Source organism: Eretmochelys imbricata, chromosome 5 (assembly GCF_965152235.1).
Source record: "Eretmochelys imbricata isolate rEreImb1 chromosome 5, rEreImb1.hap1, whole genome shotgun sequence".
NCBI classification, from domain to species: Eukaryota; Metazoa; Chordata; order Testudines; family Cheloniidae; genus Eretmochelys; species Eretmochelys imbricata.
In genome coordinates, this window is record NC_135576.1 from 102,997,621 (window position 1) to 103,016,069 (window position 18,449).

General features: G+C 39.2%; 2 protein-coding genes across 3 annotated transcripts in view; one reads left to right on the plus strand and one right to left on the minus strand.

Annotated features, from left to right (window-relative positions):
* Positions 1-18,449, minus strand: part of PLGRKT (plasminogen receptor with a C-terminal lysine) — a 51,298-nt gene that overhangs the window by 31,210 nt on the left and 1,639 nt on the right. The window lies entirely within an intron of this gene.
* The window catches only part of CD274 (CD274 molecule), a 44,861-nt gene continuing 40,072 nt past the window's right edge, over positions 13,661-18,449 (plus strand). The window contains exon 1 of the mRNA XM_077817635.1: positions 13,661-14,657. Within this exon, the coding sequence (XP_077673761.1) occupies positions 14,615-14,657 (43 nt within the window). The 5' untranslated portion in view covers positions 13,661-14,614. The remainder of the gene's footprint in view (positions 14,658-18,449) is intronic.

Consider the following 18,449-nt stretch of genomic DNA (forward strand, 5'->3'; position numbering starts at 1 on the left):
TTCATTAGATTCACTCCTATAAGAAATAAATCAAATAAGTTGCTTCTATTTGGGATTTAGGAATATATCTTATTGCAAGGACATAAAACTAATGGCATTCTGTGTGTAATTTTATTGAAAAATTGAGATTAAGCAACAAATAGTTATGCAGGTAACTAGAGTTACACAATTCTGTAAACCTTACTCACATTAGGGCATCCATTAGCACCAATGGACTACCTATGTAAGGACTGCAAAATGGAAGCCTCATGCAGCAGCAGCAATAATGTGGGCAACAGTACACAGTAGTTACCATGAAATAAATCTTGAACTCAGTACACACAGACAATACTATTGTACTTATATGGCTGGTCAATTTCTCAAGCTAGGTTTCAGAGTAGCAGTTTAAGTCATTTTCCACAATTTAAAACTGAAGCAATATACCACTGGTAACTGTGATGGGCATGTTCTCAAATCCAAATTAAGTGGATCTGGTACTAACATACTAACCTGGACAATATCTCACTGAAGTATACCAGGACTTACTTTCTTTGAGAAATTGCAGTTTCTTGAGGTAATCTTCCCAGTTTTTCAATCCTCTTCCATCATGCATAATGCTAGCCCTGATCTGCTTTTCATTACTTGTTTACTATTCTAAAAAGACATGCATTGGGATTATCATAAGGCACTGCTTATCTGGAAGCAGACTAGAGATAATTGGTATACTTGCATTTCAAATTTAAGAACAAATTGTTGAATATGGGGATAAAATTGCCTCATTCCTGTTATTTATTGCTATTCAGTTCAAGCTTGTTAAGAAAAGCACTGGCAGAAGATGTAATGCAATCATGTTATGTTTTGCCTGAAACCAAAGACAGAAAGTGTTGATAGTTAAGAAGGAAATAAAAAAGTGAGGTTAGTTACATTAATCTATGTTCCCACTCAGTATTGGATACATTTTTCCAGTATAAAGATTTTGCTCTGTATTTTATATTGCATCAAATTAGAGTCTAGTGAAATAAATTAGTGTCTCTGCAATAGCTGAATTATAGCTATAGCTGCAAGACATATCGTTATGAGAATTTCAGCATTATAACTATTTACATACACACTTCCACACTTGACAGCAACATTATTTCACATTGAAACCTATACAAGTCATATATAATCGTTACAGCAGGCTGATTTCAAAATTTACAGTTCTTCACAATGGGCAACAATTGGAGAAAACAGATTATTCATTAAAGTACAAGACAGCATCCAAGGGTCATTTTAAAAAGTAAAACTTATTTGTTTCATGATGGAACATTATTATTAAAATGAACTAATCCATCTATTTCCAAAAGCATGGAGCCTGCCAGACCCCTTAGTGCCATTTCATTTAACATACCAGTTTGCTGGTATGTTAAATGAAATATTTTAATTGCATTATATTGCTACATCCTATATGCTGTAATGTTAACCAGATTTTTTGTTGTGTTGTTAGATGCAGATAATATTCTTTTGTACCCTTTCTACATCCTGGGCAGATCCTCAGCTAGTATAAATTATGATAGAGCAATGAAGTCAACGGTGTTGACAATTTACATCATTCCTCCCTGGGTTTCCAGCCTTTGGTAGAAGAGTATCTTAAAAAAAAAAAAAAAATCACTTCATAATAATGTCTGTTCTCATGTCTCAGCTTTGCTCCTTGCCTGCACAGCATTGCAGCAACCACTTGCCAAAAAGATCTGGAAGTCATTTTAAATAATATGAAGTCTTTAAAATACCTCCACCTCCGCCTCCCCACACTATATAGGCAAGGTCTAGGTCTTCCTTTATGTCTGTTCAGCATCTAGTACATTTTTGGGGCTACAGTTAAATAAAAATATTTATTATATAGGCTTTTTGTAATAATCTGCTTGTAGGTTAGAACACTTCCCCAACTGTTTATACTTTATTAAAAAGCAAGCTCACCTACTGTCTATGTTGGCTTCCTATACATTGATTAAATCCTTCTCCTGCTACTTAAATCCTTCTTTGAATTGTGTTTCTCCTACCCAACACACACATGATCACCACAGACTAATGTATGCATTACAAAGTCTGCTAAATGTTTAGATTTACTATATACCAATTACTGGAAAAAACAATTTAGAGCTTTTCACAATATTTGTTCAATAAATAGAAACAAGAACACTGAAAATCAGACCTCTACGGTTAACTAGTGTACTGTGTATAATTTGTTCAACATTTTTTAAAGGCTGAAAGTATCCTTAAAGACATAGTGAAGTGAACCAATATCAAAGAAATAGGTTTACGCACAAAAAGATCAGATATGCTCCTGAATTTTAAAAAGCTATAAGAATGTTGTGTGTCTGATGTTTGGTTTATTAGTAGTATACTAGATTCTCAAGATGTTCCTGAAGTCTTCTGTACTTCTTAATAATGCCTTGCTCAGTGAAATAATTAAATATTGAGATTCTTTGTTAAATATGCTTTGTATTTGGCTTTGTTTCAACAAATTATTGTGGAAGGTGGTCTTCTCTAAATGACAAACAAAATTTCAGAATATATTTTAAACTTTTGACTCAAGCAAGGATAGTAATTACACTTTCTTTACCTTCCAACATTACATGAAATCTTCTCTGTGGTTTGCTGCATAATTGGGAATCTGTGCCAAATCAAATTGGTTAATATTAAACAAGGATCCACTCTAACAACTATGAACACAAAGGTAAAACAAATCTGAATTTGGTAGGATTCCCACTACTGACAGAGAAGCTATAACCTTAAACATATTTTTCATAAGTAAGCAGATTTGCTGAAGTATGTTATTTTCGTAGTATGTTTACTTTCTTTAAGGTTATATGGCTCCTATCAAAGATTAATATTCAGGAACATTTTCTGACTCTGGAGTTTATGTTTTGTCAACAAAAGATATGATGTTCCTTTGTCTTATTGGAATTTTTTTCAAAATAGTCTATTCTGTGAAGACAGTGGTAAAACAGATGCAGTGCAAATGGTTTCAAAGGCTCAAAAGTCAAGTTTTCAATACAGAGTTTATGATTTTTTAGAAACCAAGGCTACTTTCTTGTCACTGAATGTATTTCACTTATATGGTAACCAAAAAACAAAGGAGGTCACTGATCCAGCTATGGGTCTGTTTTGGCTGTACGTCCAACTGTACTGAAAGATAGAAGATACATGCTATCACTATGTACATCCACTTTAACAACTTTCAATACAGTGAAAAATATTAAAACAGACATCTGTGTTACACAATGACATTGTGTAATACAAAATGCCATTTTGGGAGTAGGCCCCATAATCAAAAAGCTACTATTACAGTAATTACAGTTATTTCCTATCACGGTCAAATTTCACTTAGTTTCTTCAAGACTTTCACTATATACCACTGTATCTTATCATCATAGCTTACATTTGTAAATATCTGCTGTGATACAAAGGTGACAAGTACACCATTAAAGCAACGCCTTCCCCATAAACACTTTATTCAATGACTTTCTGGTTCCTACTAATCTCTCTGTGCTGATTTGCCCTTGTACAGAAACCTTTTTCCTCCAGCGTGTTTTTCTGAGGTATGGCCCTTTAAGTTTGGCAGAACCAAGCATCTGCAGCTCTAAATTAACCATTTTGCAACTTACTGCTGTGGCATCTTGCTTTCTTCCAGCAAGCAAATATATGTTACTGTCTTTCCTTTGTTATTGTTGAGGCGATGACTCAGTCTCAGATACATATATAAAGATTAAATATACAATCAGTAGGAGCGTAATATCAAGCAGCACAGGGGAAAAGAGATGGCTTGCTGATGTAAGTTTTTAATAATGCTTGGAATATCAGGAAAATTCCACAGTACTGGAAGACTGCTAATGTCCAATATTCAGAAAGAGCAAGCAAGATGATATGGCTCATTACAAGCTGGCTATCCTGACATTAAATCCAGGCAAAATAATGGAAGAGATGATACAGGATTCAACCTGTAAACAATTACAAGGTAGGAATAAAACTAATACCAGTCAACAAGCTTTTATGGTCAAAGAAATCTGTTTCCATCCTTTGAGATTACAAATTTGGTTGATAAAGGTAACTGTACAGATATAATATAGCCTTTTGAAAGGCACCTGATTTGGTATGGCACAACAGTCTGATTAAAAAATTAGCACTATATATGTACATGTTAAATGGATTAAATAGTGGCTAACAGATCTCAAAAAATAGTTTTTAATGGATGAATAACTGAATGGTAGGGTTGCCAACTTTCTAATTCCAGAAAACCAAACACCCTTGTCCCGCCCACTGCTCTGCCCTTCCCTGAAGTCCCACTCCTGCCGCTTGCTCTCCCCCGCCCTCGTTCACGTACTCATTTGCACTGCAAGACCCAAACAGGCATATTTATTGTTTTGACCGACGTATTATGCTAATTTCAGGTTTTATTTGTTACAGGACACTAGAGTTGGCAGCAAAACAGTCAAAAAGGGTAATTAAAAAAAAATAATGAAATTTCACAAAGGTTTTCATGATTCTTTCCCTCCTCGCTTCCCATTTTTTGTAACCAGCTCCATGTTTTTTGTTCACTAAAGTTATTGTAATTTTATGGTGGAATTAGGCTGATATATTATCACAGCTGCAATAGGTCCATTAAAGGCCTACTCCAGAAGCCCAAATACAAATCCATAGAAGACAACCACAGAAATGCACACCTGTCCAGATACCTATATAAATAAATCTATAGAAACTGACTCCCACACTTACATGCAGATACACACTGTTGTTGTGTACACATCTAGCATGCACTAACACACATACTTCCACATTATTTATTATTACAATTGTTGTTTAGTGCCTAGAGACCCCAACAAAGATCAGGGCTCCAGGATGGCAGGTGCTGGACATACACATAAAAAGAGAGAGTCTGCAACAAAGAGTTTATAATGCAGCTAGATAAAGGTGGGGAGAAACGTATGATACATTGGCTCTTCTGCAATTATTAGTCAACAATATTCATTTTTAAAGAAATAATACATTTCTTTTAGAGTTCCCTTCTTTTTTTCGAAACTTGTTATGAAATAAATACACACATACTTTAGGTCATCAATTTTTTTGTTCACAGCCAGCAGAAGGAATAAAAGTCAGAATTAGGCTGTAAATTTTATTCACACAGGCTTACACACACCTCCCTACACAAAGACACAAACAATGCATGCATGCACACACTTGTCTACACAGAGATACCCAGTTGGGAAGGGAGGAGGGTGGACTGGAGGGGAAAAGATGTGTGTGTGTTTGGAGGAGAGAAGATGGGGAGAGAAAGAGGCCAAGGATGAGAGCAGGGTGGGGGTGAGAGGGGGCAGTGAAGGAGAGAGGAGGGGGTGAGGGAGTATGTGGGGTGGATGGGGATGCTGGGGGAGGCAGAAGGTTACAGGTGCATGAGGATGTGGGGGGCACAGGGGTGTATAGGATGCAGGGCTGTGGAGGGTGAGGGATATGGAGGTGGCAGTTCTGTGAGGTGGAGAGGATGGGTGGGACAGCGCTGTAAAGGGTACAGGGCTGGGATGGGTAGGTGTGGGGGACAAGGTGAGATGGGACGGGAGAGGGATGCAATGATGGGTATTGAGCGTGCAGGGGGGTTGGGACAGAAAGGGATGCATGAGGGGGATGGGGATGCAGCCCCATTCCCAGCATTCGGAGACAGGGATACATACCTCCAACTCCTGGGTGCCGGCAATCGGGCAACAGACCATGGTTCACCACAGGGCAGTGAGGGCACACGCCACAGCTCAAGCCCAGTCACAGGAGGAGCGCAAGGAGGAGAAGTGGGCTGGCAGCAGTGGGAGAGGCCAATGGGAGCTATGCCTGTGGGCGGGGAGTGGGGCAGCACGCGGACTCCCCTGGCTGCCCCTACGCATAGGAGCCGGAGGCAGGACATGCCGGCTGCTTCCCGGGAGCCGTGTGGTGTGGCGGCTAGCATGGAGCCTGCCAGCCCCACTGCACGGTGCTGCCAACCGCACAGTCAACGGCCTAGTCCATACTGGAATCCCTTTTTGACCAGATGTGCTGATTGAAAACTGGACACCTGGTCACTCTACTGAATGGGTGTTGTTCTAGTCTGGTTCTGCAGGGATCAGTACTAGGCCTGATGCTGTTCAACATTTTCATCTATTATCTGAAACTAAATATTAAGTCACTGTGTTCGCCACAAATTTTATCAGCCAAGATTGTTGGAGCAGTAAATAGTGATAACAGGGCAATCATACAGTGTGATATAGATAATTTGATAAGATGGGCCCGTTCAAACAAAATGTGTTTTAAGCTTAACCCTAACGCAAAGTTATACCTCTAGGAACAAGGAATGCAGGCCTTGCTTACACAGAAAGGAGACTGTATGCCGAAAAGGGGTCCTAGGGGCCACGCAACGCAACATGAGCTCCCACTACAACGCTGTGGCAAACTAGGCTAATGTGATGCTTTGATATATACACGGGGAAGTAGCAAGTAGTAGGCAAGTGATTTTCACCTCTGTATACAGTATTGGTGAGATGGATATTGAGTACATTTCTGGTATCCACATTTTTTTTTATAAAAGACATGGGGAAAAAAACTGGAGAAAGTGCAGAAAAGAGCCATAAAATTATTCAAGGACTGGAGGAAATGCCTTATGCGAGACTTAAAATGCTCAATTTGTTTAGCTTGTCAAAAAAATTGAGAGGAGATCTGATTACAGTAGAACCTCACAGTTACGAACACTTAGGGAATGGAGGTTGTTTGTAACTCTGAACAAAATGTTATGGTTGTTCTTTCAAAAGTTTACAACTGATCGTTGATTTAATACAGCTTTGAAACTTTATTGTGCAAAAGAAAAATGCTGCTTTCCCTTTTTTTTTTAGTAGTTTACGTTTAACACAGTACTGTACTGTATTTGCTTGTGTGTGTGTGTGTAGGTGCTATCTGATTGCATACTTCCAGTTCCAAATAAGGTGTATGGTTGACTGGTCTGTTTGTAACTCTGGTGTTCATAACTCTGAGGTTCTACTGTACTAGATAGGAGTACTTTCACAGAAAGAAAATATTGGGTACTCCTATATTTATTTATAAATTTATATTTATATATAAAATAAAGGACTCTAATCTAGTGAAGAAAGGCATAACCCAGACTAACGGTGGGAAGCACGTAAGTAGAACAGAGCAAGTTTAAAAGATTTGACAAAATATTTTAACACTATGTTTTAAACCCACACATTTATAATTGATTGACTCCTACTAAAAATAAGTTTCTGCAAGAAAAACCACTATTAAAGGAACCTATCCTATACATTTTAAAAACAAAATGTAAAACAGCGTAAAGCATAACCATTTGCCCATAAGTCATATTTCTGTAATAAATATATTAAGGACAGCATCTCTTTAGATATGTCTACAGTGGGAAAAGGTATATTTTTACAATGAGATAGCTACCAGATGTAAAACTCTAGCGCAAGCTGGGGAAGCTGTAGTTTTACTGCAATTTAGCTAGCTGAGATGAACCCTAGGTTCCCCACACGAGGGCCCTGGTGCTCCCTTCCTACTCCTAGGTGTAGGAGGTTAGAAGCCCCCATATTCTCTAATTTAGCAATGGCCCATAAAATATCACATATCAAATATCACTGCTTAGAGACTTTTTTTGACCCCAGCAGACCATACTTCCTAAATCTTACTCTAGAATATGGCAATACATAATTGTGATGCAATCATTCCCATTAATACCTACATATCCAGCTATCATGTTGAAAAAAAATATACTTCATGGAACTACAGAAACAAGATTGAGCTAGCTACTGGAGATGAAAATGCACATGCTTCTTCGTTTGTTAGGAGGGTTATTATGAAGGAGAAGTATACTGATCTTGTGACATGTTGTTATGAAGCAGAGCCAAGGCTAGCACAGAATTACCTGCCTAAATTTCAAAAGGAAATAAAGGCTTCTTTTGTAAAGGCAAGAGTGTGCCTCTCCAGTATACTCAAATTCTTTCTTTTTCAACAAAAGAATGGAGAATAATGACTGACATATACTAAATATCAGAAAGATTTGAGTAATAGAATTCTTCACAAAGCCAAAGGCTATTAAAAAATTAAGCAGTCATGGGATGAGAGTTAAAGAACCGTCATGGATCAGAAACTGGATACAACACAGAAGGAATAAAGTGGTTACTTTCATCATTGCAAAAGTTAACAATGGAACGCCCCTAAAATCTGAAGTAGAAATGGTGTTGTTAAATATTTTTAGCAATTATTTAGAAGATGTGGCGTACAAGTTTGCAGATGGAAAAAGCTTAATTTACACTAGTCAAGACTAGAAGAAGACTTAAGAAACCCATAGGTGCTCTTTACCTTCTCACAGTACAACAACAAAGGGAAAACCAAAGAAACTGAATATCAATCAATTGAACTGTTAATATTAAACTTTTTCCCCCTTCACAGTCTAAACCTCACTGCCACTAAATGCCGAGGCCAAGAATTTAGTAGGATTCAGAAAAGGATTAGATATTTATATGGACAATGAGAACATTTACATATTAGCTGATATTTTAAAAAGCGGGATGGAGCATAAGCATTCATACTTTAGGCCATAAGCCAACTACTTGACCAGGGGTAGGAAGAAACTTCTTCTATGATGAAATTTTCTATAACTGTCTATTTCAGGGTTTCTTGCATCTTCCAGTGAAGCACTTGATAATGGCTCTCTCAAGACAGGAAAATAGACTAGATGGCCTACTGGCCTGAACTAGTATGGCAAGACCTACATTCCAATACACCAGTCAACTGATATTCAGTTTTCTTTGGACAAAATAAAAGTGAATTATCATTCCACTCCACATCCCAATCTGTAAAAAAGCATTTCTTTTTCCCTCTCCAAGCTGTCACTGTGTCACTTTCTGACAGCAGATAAAGTTAATGGGTATGTATGAAACTGATGTCATTATGGCTTCATGGCCCAGGCAGCTGTGATGATAGGAAACCAATAACAAGCATTCATATAACCTCTACCACAGCTCCTAAGAAGTTGATTACACCCTTTACTGTGACTGAACTTGAAAGCCCTGGAAATTGAGATTAATAAATCTGATCCTAACTCAACTCTCCAACGACTATGCCATAACAGAAGTAAAAGGAGACAGTCTCCACAGGCTGAGACTGACTAAAAGATCCAGATGAGAGGGATCAGTTAACTGTCTTCATCCTGATGCAGCCAATTTTGTCATGCTGGGTTGCTGCACTCTATCACAACTGTAAATTAAGATACTCCAGTTAGGATGAATGTGGTACACATTTGCCAGTGGGGAAGCACCCTATCAGATGCTTTATTATGCTGAAGTCATCTTCTGTCAGTCTTTCCCCTCCCCAGCCAGGATAACACACCTCTTCCTGGTCAGTCTCTCTCTTCAAAGCAGAAGAAATTTATCAGCTCAGACACACTTATGTCCCTGCACAACAGCATTTTCCCAGCATCATAGTGGTCAGGACATTTAAAGCTGATAAGGATCATACAGTCCTAGTCAATTTCAACAGGCAACTACTGAGAAAGTGATCCTGTATAGGAGTGAGGACATCAAAAGATGAGCTCTTCAAAATTCTCAAACTTCGGCAGGAAGACAAGGGAAAGAGACAGACATGCTCCCTTTGTATCCACGTCTTGGCAACGCACAAGAATTGTTTCAAATGCACAAATCATTTCCCTGCCAATAAGAGCTATATTTTAAAAGGTCGCCTCAATGATGAACATTTATGGTAGCTGCAGCTGGTTACAAATTTACTATGCTTGCAGCAGAATGTACATATAGCAAGTGGTTTTAGTATCTTCTTTGAGGTCAACAGTCTCTGCCCATTACATGGGTGGCCAAATAAACACCCATGATACTGCAGAAACGCTAGCACTATGGTTTTCTAACCTAGGTCCACATCATGCTCTGCCATAGCAAAAACATGCAGGAGGACCAAACATTTGAAGTCACAGCATAATATCACATAGTGCAACTGATAGGTAAAAATTTCTAGAAGTGCAAAATCCAGAGTAACTTGTTAACCCATTTAAATGTTTTCTCTGGTCTCTCCACTCCAATTCAGAGTCGCATCCTCTGGCGCACAGCTGCAGCCAAACCTCATTTTCTTTTAAGGTTAATCTGAAGTGTGCTTAGTAATGAGACAAAAATCTGGGATCAATATTTGCAACACAATTAAGGTGCTGTTACAAAAGCTCATGCTCAAGGTGCCCCATTTATCTACAGCAGAAAGACCGGCATATGACCACCTATTTCTTTTTGACTCACCAACATTCTTAGTATGGAAATTTCTCACCTCTTCAATCCCCTGGCTTGTATCACTTTCCCATAATGCTTTAATTCTATCTTGGCAACCTTCAGTAGCTGGATGATGTGTGGAAAAAAAATAGTGCTTAGATGCTATGATAAATGGGCACTATAAAAATAATCTCAATCGATCATCTACAACAGTGGTTCTCAAAGCCGGTCTGCCGCTTGTTCAGGGAAAGCCGTGGGCGGGCCAGACCGGTTTGTTTATCTGCCGCGTCCGCAGGTTTGGCAGATAGCGGCTCCCACTGGCTGCGGTTCGCTGCTCCAGGCCAATGGGGGCTGTGGGAAGGGTGCCCAGCACGTCCCTTGGCCTGCGCTGCTTCCCGCAGCCCCCGTTGGCCTGGAGCAGCGAACCGCGGCCAGTGGGAGCCGCGATCGGCCAAACCTGCGGATGCGGCAGGTAAACAAACCGGTTCGGCCGGCCAGGGGCTTTCCCTGAACAAGCGGTGGACCAGCTTTGAGAACCACTGATCTACAATTCATAAATAATGAAAGATCATCAAAATGGAAAGGCAGCATCCAACTGAGCAGAAATAGAAGTGACAAAATTCTGACTAGTCATAAATTCAAACTTCATTATTAATGGCATTGCAAGTTAATAAATAAAATAGCTAATAACAGTTAATACTATAAATGACTCGCTGTGTTACCATAAAGAAAACTGATTCAACACAGCACGGCATATAATTTAAAAGAAAAGCAACCTAATTTGTAACTAGCTATAAGAATGTACTTCATTTTTGAAGTTTTTAAAATTTAAAATTCTATTTCATTAATAGAATATGCCAATACCTAAAGAGTTGCTCTAAAATGGATGCAAGAGTATTAAAGTTCTATTCACAGTACTTAGAGATATTAACCATAAATGCAAATGAGGAAGAATAAGAGGATCTTTGTAATCTTAATCAGATCCCAAGCATCCTGCATCTTGGTAACACTCTAATGACAGCATCAGGGTAGCGAGTAGTCTTCTCATGGACCACCGGCTTGTACCTTCAAGGAGCCTATCCATCCACCACTTCTTGTGAACCTCATCCAGATGTCAGAACAATGGAGTCCTTATGGTCAAAGAACATAAGGACTCCATAGGACTAATGCTGCTGCTGGCAATGACCTCTGAAAAGCAGATCTTCTTGGATGCAAAAAGGAGAAGCAAATGAAGATGGCCTCCACTGGAGGTGCAGCATCTGTACTCCCTTGTGCCTCACAGGAGCTCCAAGGGTTATTGGGACAGATTTAAAATGGTATTTAGGTGCCTAACTGGATTTACAAAAAACATCTAAGCCTGTGTTGTGGCTTACTTCCATTTACTTCAATGGCAGTTAAGCACCTAATATACTTAGCCACTTTTGTAAATCCCATTAAGCATCTATCCGCATACTTAGGTGCCTAAATACTTTTGTAATTCTGGACTATTGTTCCTAAAGCAAGCACAATGCCTGCTGGAGCTCTCATTGGGGCAATGTACAACTTGAACTGCTCCCAAAGAATTATTACTATACAGTAAAATCTCAGAGTTACAAACACCTTGGGAATGGGGGTTGTTCATAACTTTGAACAAAACATTATGGTTGTTCTTTCAAAAGTTTACAGCTGAACATTAAAACTTTACTATGCAGAAGAAAAATGCTGCTTTTAATCATCTTAATTTAAACGAATCAAGCTCTGAAACAGTTTCCTTACCTTGTCAAATCTTATTTTCTTTAAATTTCCCTTTTTTTTTTTTTTTTAATAGTTTACATTTAACACAGTACTGTACTGTAAAGCATTTGTTTATTTGGTTTTTTCTCTCTGCTGCCTGATTGCGTACTTCTGGTTCCAAATGAGGAGGGTGGTTGACTGGTCAGTTCATAACTCTAGGTTCTACTGTATTCCACAATCCAGCCCTTAGCGTTTCATTAGATTCTGATGGGCCAGAGAGGCAACTTTTAAAGTGTGCATTCTTTCTTCCTACCAAATAGAGCCACACTACTAAGATTCTCAAGATCTGATTCTTCTCTCATTTGCACTGGTTTAAAATCAGGAGTTATTCCACTCAAATCAGTGAATTTACACCAGCATAAAATCAACTTAAGTCAGAGAAGATTCAGGCCTTTTAATTCCTTGTAGGCCTTCTTTCTGATATGTTAATCTTCATCTAGGCATAATATTTCTAAAAATACATTTTGTTTGAAACAAAGTAACTCAACTGCAATAGAAACACTTTCCTACCTCAAACATACAGGTCTATTAGTGTCAGAGTGTTATTAAAAGACATCTGAAAAGAAAACTTAGAATCTGATTTGAAAAGTTATCTACCTTTGGCTCCAAAGATGACCAACGTGTCCCAGTTACACAATACGCCACAGTACTCTTATGCCAGTCTCCATCAGAGAGATATTAAAAAGAACTACCATGTAAAGCAGGGGTGGGCAAACTACGGGACGCGGGCATCCAGCCCATCAGACATTTTAATCTGGCCCTCGAGCTCCCGCTGGGGAGCAGGCTCTGGGGCTTGTCTAGAGGCAACCAGGGAGCTCTATAATCCACGTGCTGCCCCTGCCCCAAGTGCTGCCCCCGCATTGGCTGGGAACTGCAGCCAATGGGAGCTGCAGGGGTGGCGCTTGGCACAGAGCTGCCTGGCCAGTGCCGCACCTCCATTTAGGAACCAGATCGGGGACATGCTGCTGCTTCTAGGAGCTGCGGGGGCAGCGCCTGCAGACGGGACAGCGTGCAGAGCTGCCTGGCCGTGCCTCTGCATAGGAGCTGGAGAGGGGACGTGCCACTGCTTCTGGGAGCTCCTTGAGGTAAGCGCTGCCTGGAACCTGTACCCCTGACCTACTCCCATGCCCCAACCCCTGTCCAGAGCCCTCGCCCCCCACCCCCTGCAGCCCAACCCCCTGCCCCCTCCAATACCGTGAACTCTTCATTTCTGGCCCCACCCCTGAGCCCACATCCCCAGCTGGAGCCCTCACCCCCTCCTGCACCCCAACCCCATTTTGTGAGCATTCATGCATGGCCCACCATACAATTTCCATACCCAGATGTGGGTGGCCCTTGGGCCAAAAAGTTTGCCCACCCCGATGTAAAGGGATCAACTTAAAATAATCATCCCGCTGTCTGATATCTTATTTAATATCATCCCAAGTACTCCCTAATATTACAGTAGCCAAAAGAGATTAGTGGAAAGAACCCTCTTATTTCTGGTTTTATGAATGGTGCAATATGCAGTACTTTGTGTATTGTCAATTCCCATGTTTCCCTTACGTAGTCTGTTTTCTGTTTATGTCGGAACTTTCTAGAAAGCAACAGGGGAGAGGGGCTTTTGGGGTGTGGAGAGAGTGATATTAAAAACAAAAACTGGCAGTCAGGCTCAGAGGCAGACAGTGCCTGAAACTGCTGTTAACAGCTTTTTGGGAAATGACTTGGTTTTATTTTGACAGCTTTTTTGAAAAATGGCTCATGTTCCCACCCTACCCAGTGAATTTCTCTACTGAATTCCCCTATGTACAATTTAGTTTCTAGTGGTATACCATTTGAAGTGACAGTGCCTTGAAATATTATTTAGAGTGTATTCTGCAAATCTGCCCAGACAACACTTTTCCGTAGTGCAAAAATCATTCATGGAAGAAGACTTCTGGACTACATGGATAAGCATTAAATTCACAAACACTAACCTGAAACTCCATCTTTAACTTCTCTTGCTGTGTCTTTGTACTGCAATATTTAGGACTTACAAGATCTTTTATTGTTTGAAGATAGCTATAACACACCAGCAAAGGGCCATGCATTTATGACCTTATTAATAAGAGCTTCCTAGGTACCCTGTTCCATGACATCAAAGTCGACATAGCAGAAGTCTGAATTCACAAGAAACTACACATTGTACATATACAGACACACAATTCACTTTTTAAAGACATATTTGACGGAGGGAAGAGGGAGAGAATTTCAGTGCACATGAGTAGTGACTCCTTTAAGAATTAAGATGTAAAACACCTTAAAAAAAACCAAAAGTCGTTAATCCATACTAAATATTAATCATCTTTAGGTTTCACTTTGTAAATCTGATCTCAGCTAAGAAAAATATTTTCCATTTGAAAATGTTGCACTCACTATCGTTACAAGTAACCAACCACTTACACTCTGAAACAGAAATAAAAACAAAAATATTTCACTCTATTTTCCATGTGTTTACTTTGTGCATTTTAAAGCATTTTTTTGATGGTTAACTACAAGAGAGGTTTTTTGTTTTCTTTTTTAAGGAGGAGTAAACCCTGGATGCTCAGACAAAATGCTGTGATACAAAAATGCAGATAGAACAGAAGGTACTAAAAACAGATACTGTGGAAGGTACTTCATTATAGTCATGCAAATGGTGCTCGTATAGCATTTTGTTTTTCCTGTTTATAAACATTATAAAATGTCTCATATATGCTCTAAGACCTGGATTCTTTCTTCTACACATTCAAATTTTAAGGTAAGGCAAAAACATTATATATGTTAGCTGTAAATCTGATAATTTTAAGGAAGAGCTTCATGTGTGATCCCTCAAGCAGCAGGGATAGAATAAAGTGAATCCACAATTATATCTTTTGTTGGGAATCCTTTTGACTAGATTTGAGATGGATTATTTAGCTCTGGAGACACATATCAATGCAAACACAAACAAACAGCAAGTCCTCCAGAACAAGGCAGCCTGATAGTCCAATCTTCATTATTTTACAAAATAGCAGAAAGACAAAACTTACAAGGCCTCAATTCTTTCTTCTGGCTGAGTTCAACTTCAAAAATAGAGTGGAGAAGCGGAGGCATGCTACCCTTGCACTCCTCTCTTCGGGGGCCAGCGGGTCACCTGTACAAACTAGAGCAACCCTAATCCAAGCTATTTATTAACAAACACTGAGGCTGAATTACTAACTTTTTTTATTTTTGTGAGCTCGAGAGAATAGTCTGTGGTATCGTATGTTAATAGCAATAGATTTATTATCAAGCTTGATAATGTACTAGGCATTTTAAACCAAATAGACTTGGATGCTCTTCGAAGCTCTCTGGGCAGATACAGCATATTCCTGCCTTGTCTATACTAGAGGGTTAAATTGATGTAAGTTATGCAACTTAAGTCAATGTAAACTATGTTAAGTTATGTAAGGCGGTGTCTGCACCATGCTATGTCAGTGGGAGACGCTCTCCCGTCGACATAGCTCCTGGCTCTCACTGAGGTGGAGTACTGAACTCGACAGGAGAATGCTTTTCCATTGACTTATTGCATCTTCACCAGACCCACTAAATCGATGCTGCTGCATCAATTGCTGCAGCGCCAATTTAGCCCATACTGAAGACAAGCCCTTAGTGAAGAAGCTTCAGGTATTTTAGTGAATGATAGGTTTTCTGAGGAAGTGAGAAGAAGTGACAACCTACTCCTATGTCTACTGTGTAAGACAACACGAAGGGTTTTCAGTTATTCAGCCATCTCACTGCAATGTGAGATAAGGAAGATTGCTTTGAGAAATGTTCTCTTGTATAATAAGAGTTTTCATGTTCTTTTCTTCTGACCCAAAAACAACAAAAGATTAAAATGTATTCTGGGTAACAATGGATTTGAGGAATTGGGAACAACATAAGAACGGCCATGCTGGGTCAGACCAAAGGTCCATCAAACCCAGTATCCTGTCCTCTGACAGTGCCCAATGGCAGGTGCCCCAAAGGGAATGAACAGACAGGTTATCATCAAGTGATCCATGCCCTGTCACCCAATCCCAGCTTCTGGCAAACAGAGGCTAGGCACAGCATTCCTGCCCATCCTGGCTAATAGCCATTGATGGACCTATCTTCCATGAATCTATCTAGCTCCCTTCTGAACCCCGTTATAGTACTGGCCTTCACAACACCCTCTGGCAAGGAGTTCCAGAAGTTGACAGTGTGTTGCATGAAAAAAATACTTTGTGTTTGTTTTAAAGCTGCTACCTATTAACTTCATTTGGTGGCCCCTTGTTCTTGTATTATGAGACGGAGTAAATAACACTTCCTTATTTACTTTCTCTATACCACTCATGATTTTATAGACCTCTATCATAACCCCTTAGTCGCCTCTTCTCCAGGCTGAAAAGTCCCAGTCTTATTAATCTCTCCTCATACAGAAGCTGTTCTATACCCCTAATAATTTTTGTTGTCCTTTTCTGAACCTTTTCCAATTCCAATATATCTTTTTTGAGATCGGGCGACCACATCTGCATGAAGTATTCAAGCTGTGGGCATACCATGGATTTATATAGAAGCAATATGATATTTTCTGGCTTATTATCTATCCCTTTCTTGATGATTCCCAATATTTTGTTCGCTTTTTTGACTGCCGCTTTTGCACATTGGGTGGATGATTTCAGAGAACTATCCACAATGACTCCAAGATCTCTTTCTTGAGTGGTAACAGCTAATTTAGACCCCAACATTGTTTTTGTATAGTTAGAATTATGTTTTCCAATGTGCATTACTTTGCATTTATCAACATTAAATTTAATCTGCCAATGAAAAAGTTAAGTTATTGTAAGGAAAGCAACTGTAATCCTTCTGTAAGAACTTCCAATCACAATTTCCATCAAAACATGCAACAACAACAAATATCCAGATGTATCTATGTATTATACATAAGTTGGCACTTTCCCTCTGCAGAAACAGAACTAGTTAGAACTAAACATACTATAATCAGAAAATAATGTTTAAGAAGGAAAAAACTGACATGCATAAAACCTGCACGTATAAGTTTTGTATGTACACACATAACTTCAATTCACTCCGGGGGGTGGGGGGGAGGGACGGGGAGACACAGCGGGCGGGGGTGTGGAAGAGACTTAGCCCATCTTTTTCTTCGTTAGCCAGATTGTAATTACTTTCCACTTTTGTTATAAGACTGCAACACGTTTTTCTCAGGCTCCTGGTATTTCCCCCCGCCCCAATTTCCAATTATACAAACATCTTCTCCAAATATTCAGTTAAGTTTAAATGTCAAAAATTTATTCAGTTTAAATATTAATATTTAAAAAAATCTACTTGTCTTCAGAATGCTTCAAAAGCTAAAATATGCCACCTACTGGCAATTTAAGTGCAAAGTTCATCCATCAATAATTTGTAAGGAAAGATGTATTTTTAAGGTACACTGTATTTGATTTCAACTTCAGAAGTGTACAGAAAACTTTAGATTAAACTTTATACTCCCCACTGACTTGCCTCTGACTTTCAGTTTACTGTCTACACTGCCCTGCATTTCAGACTACAGGGGTGTGAACTGCAGCACCTGTAGTGTACCCATGGGTAAGTTACAGCACAGCACTTTGGTACATGCTGCAATTCACACCCAGTAGCCCAAAATGCTGGGCAGTGTAGACATGCCATCAGAAGTTATTAAAATACTTGACAGCACATCAGACAACCACACTGCTGCCTGAATAAGAAAGAGTAATTCTATTGCTTACTTCTGGATTTCAGTGTCAAAAGCTTTCTTCCCCATCTCCATTATGCAACAATCTAATAAAATAATGACAAACTGGAGAGTAAGTCATCCAGCATAGTCTACCTAACCTTTGGTCTTTATCAGCTTGGCTCCAGGGCCAGGGAAAAGATAGACAAGTTACAGCCTTGCTATTATCTTAGAATTACTGAAACTGACGAACATGAAACCATGTATGGGGGGAAAGAATTTAAATACATATTTTAGTTTTAACTTTTGGAATCCAGTACCTAGAGCAAAGAATTGGATTCTATTAGTATCTCTGCCACGGACTCACTTAGATATATGACTAACTTTACACAAGAGTAGCCTCATTGAGCTCAGTGGGACTACTCAAAGGCATGCTTGCAGAGCAGGATTTTTAGGAACCATTTATTCCTTATTCCTATTTATGATTTTAGAATAAGTCATTTAATCTCTGTACCTCAGTTTCCATCTGTAAAATGAGGATAATACCTATATCACAGTGGTATTATGGGATTTATCTGCTGTAAGATGCTATAAGGACTTTTGCTATAAACTTTCCCTATTTATAAACATGTTAAACCATCAAAATCACATAGCACTACCCTACCCCTCATACATCTCCATGTAAGAGTAAGCTTTTCCGAACAGGAGAAAAATCAGTAGCTTTTCTTGCT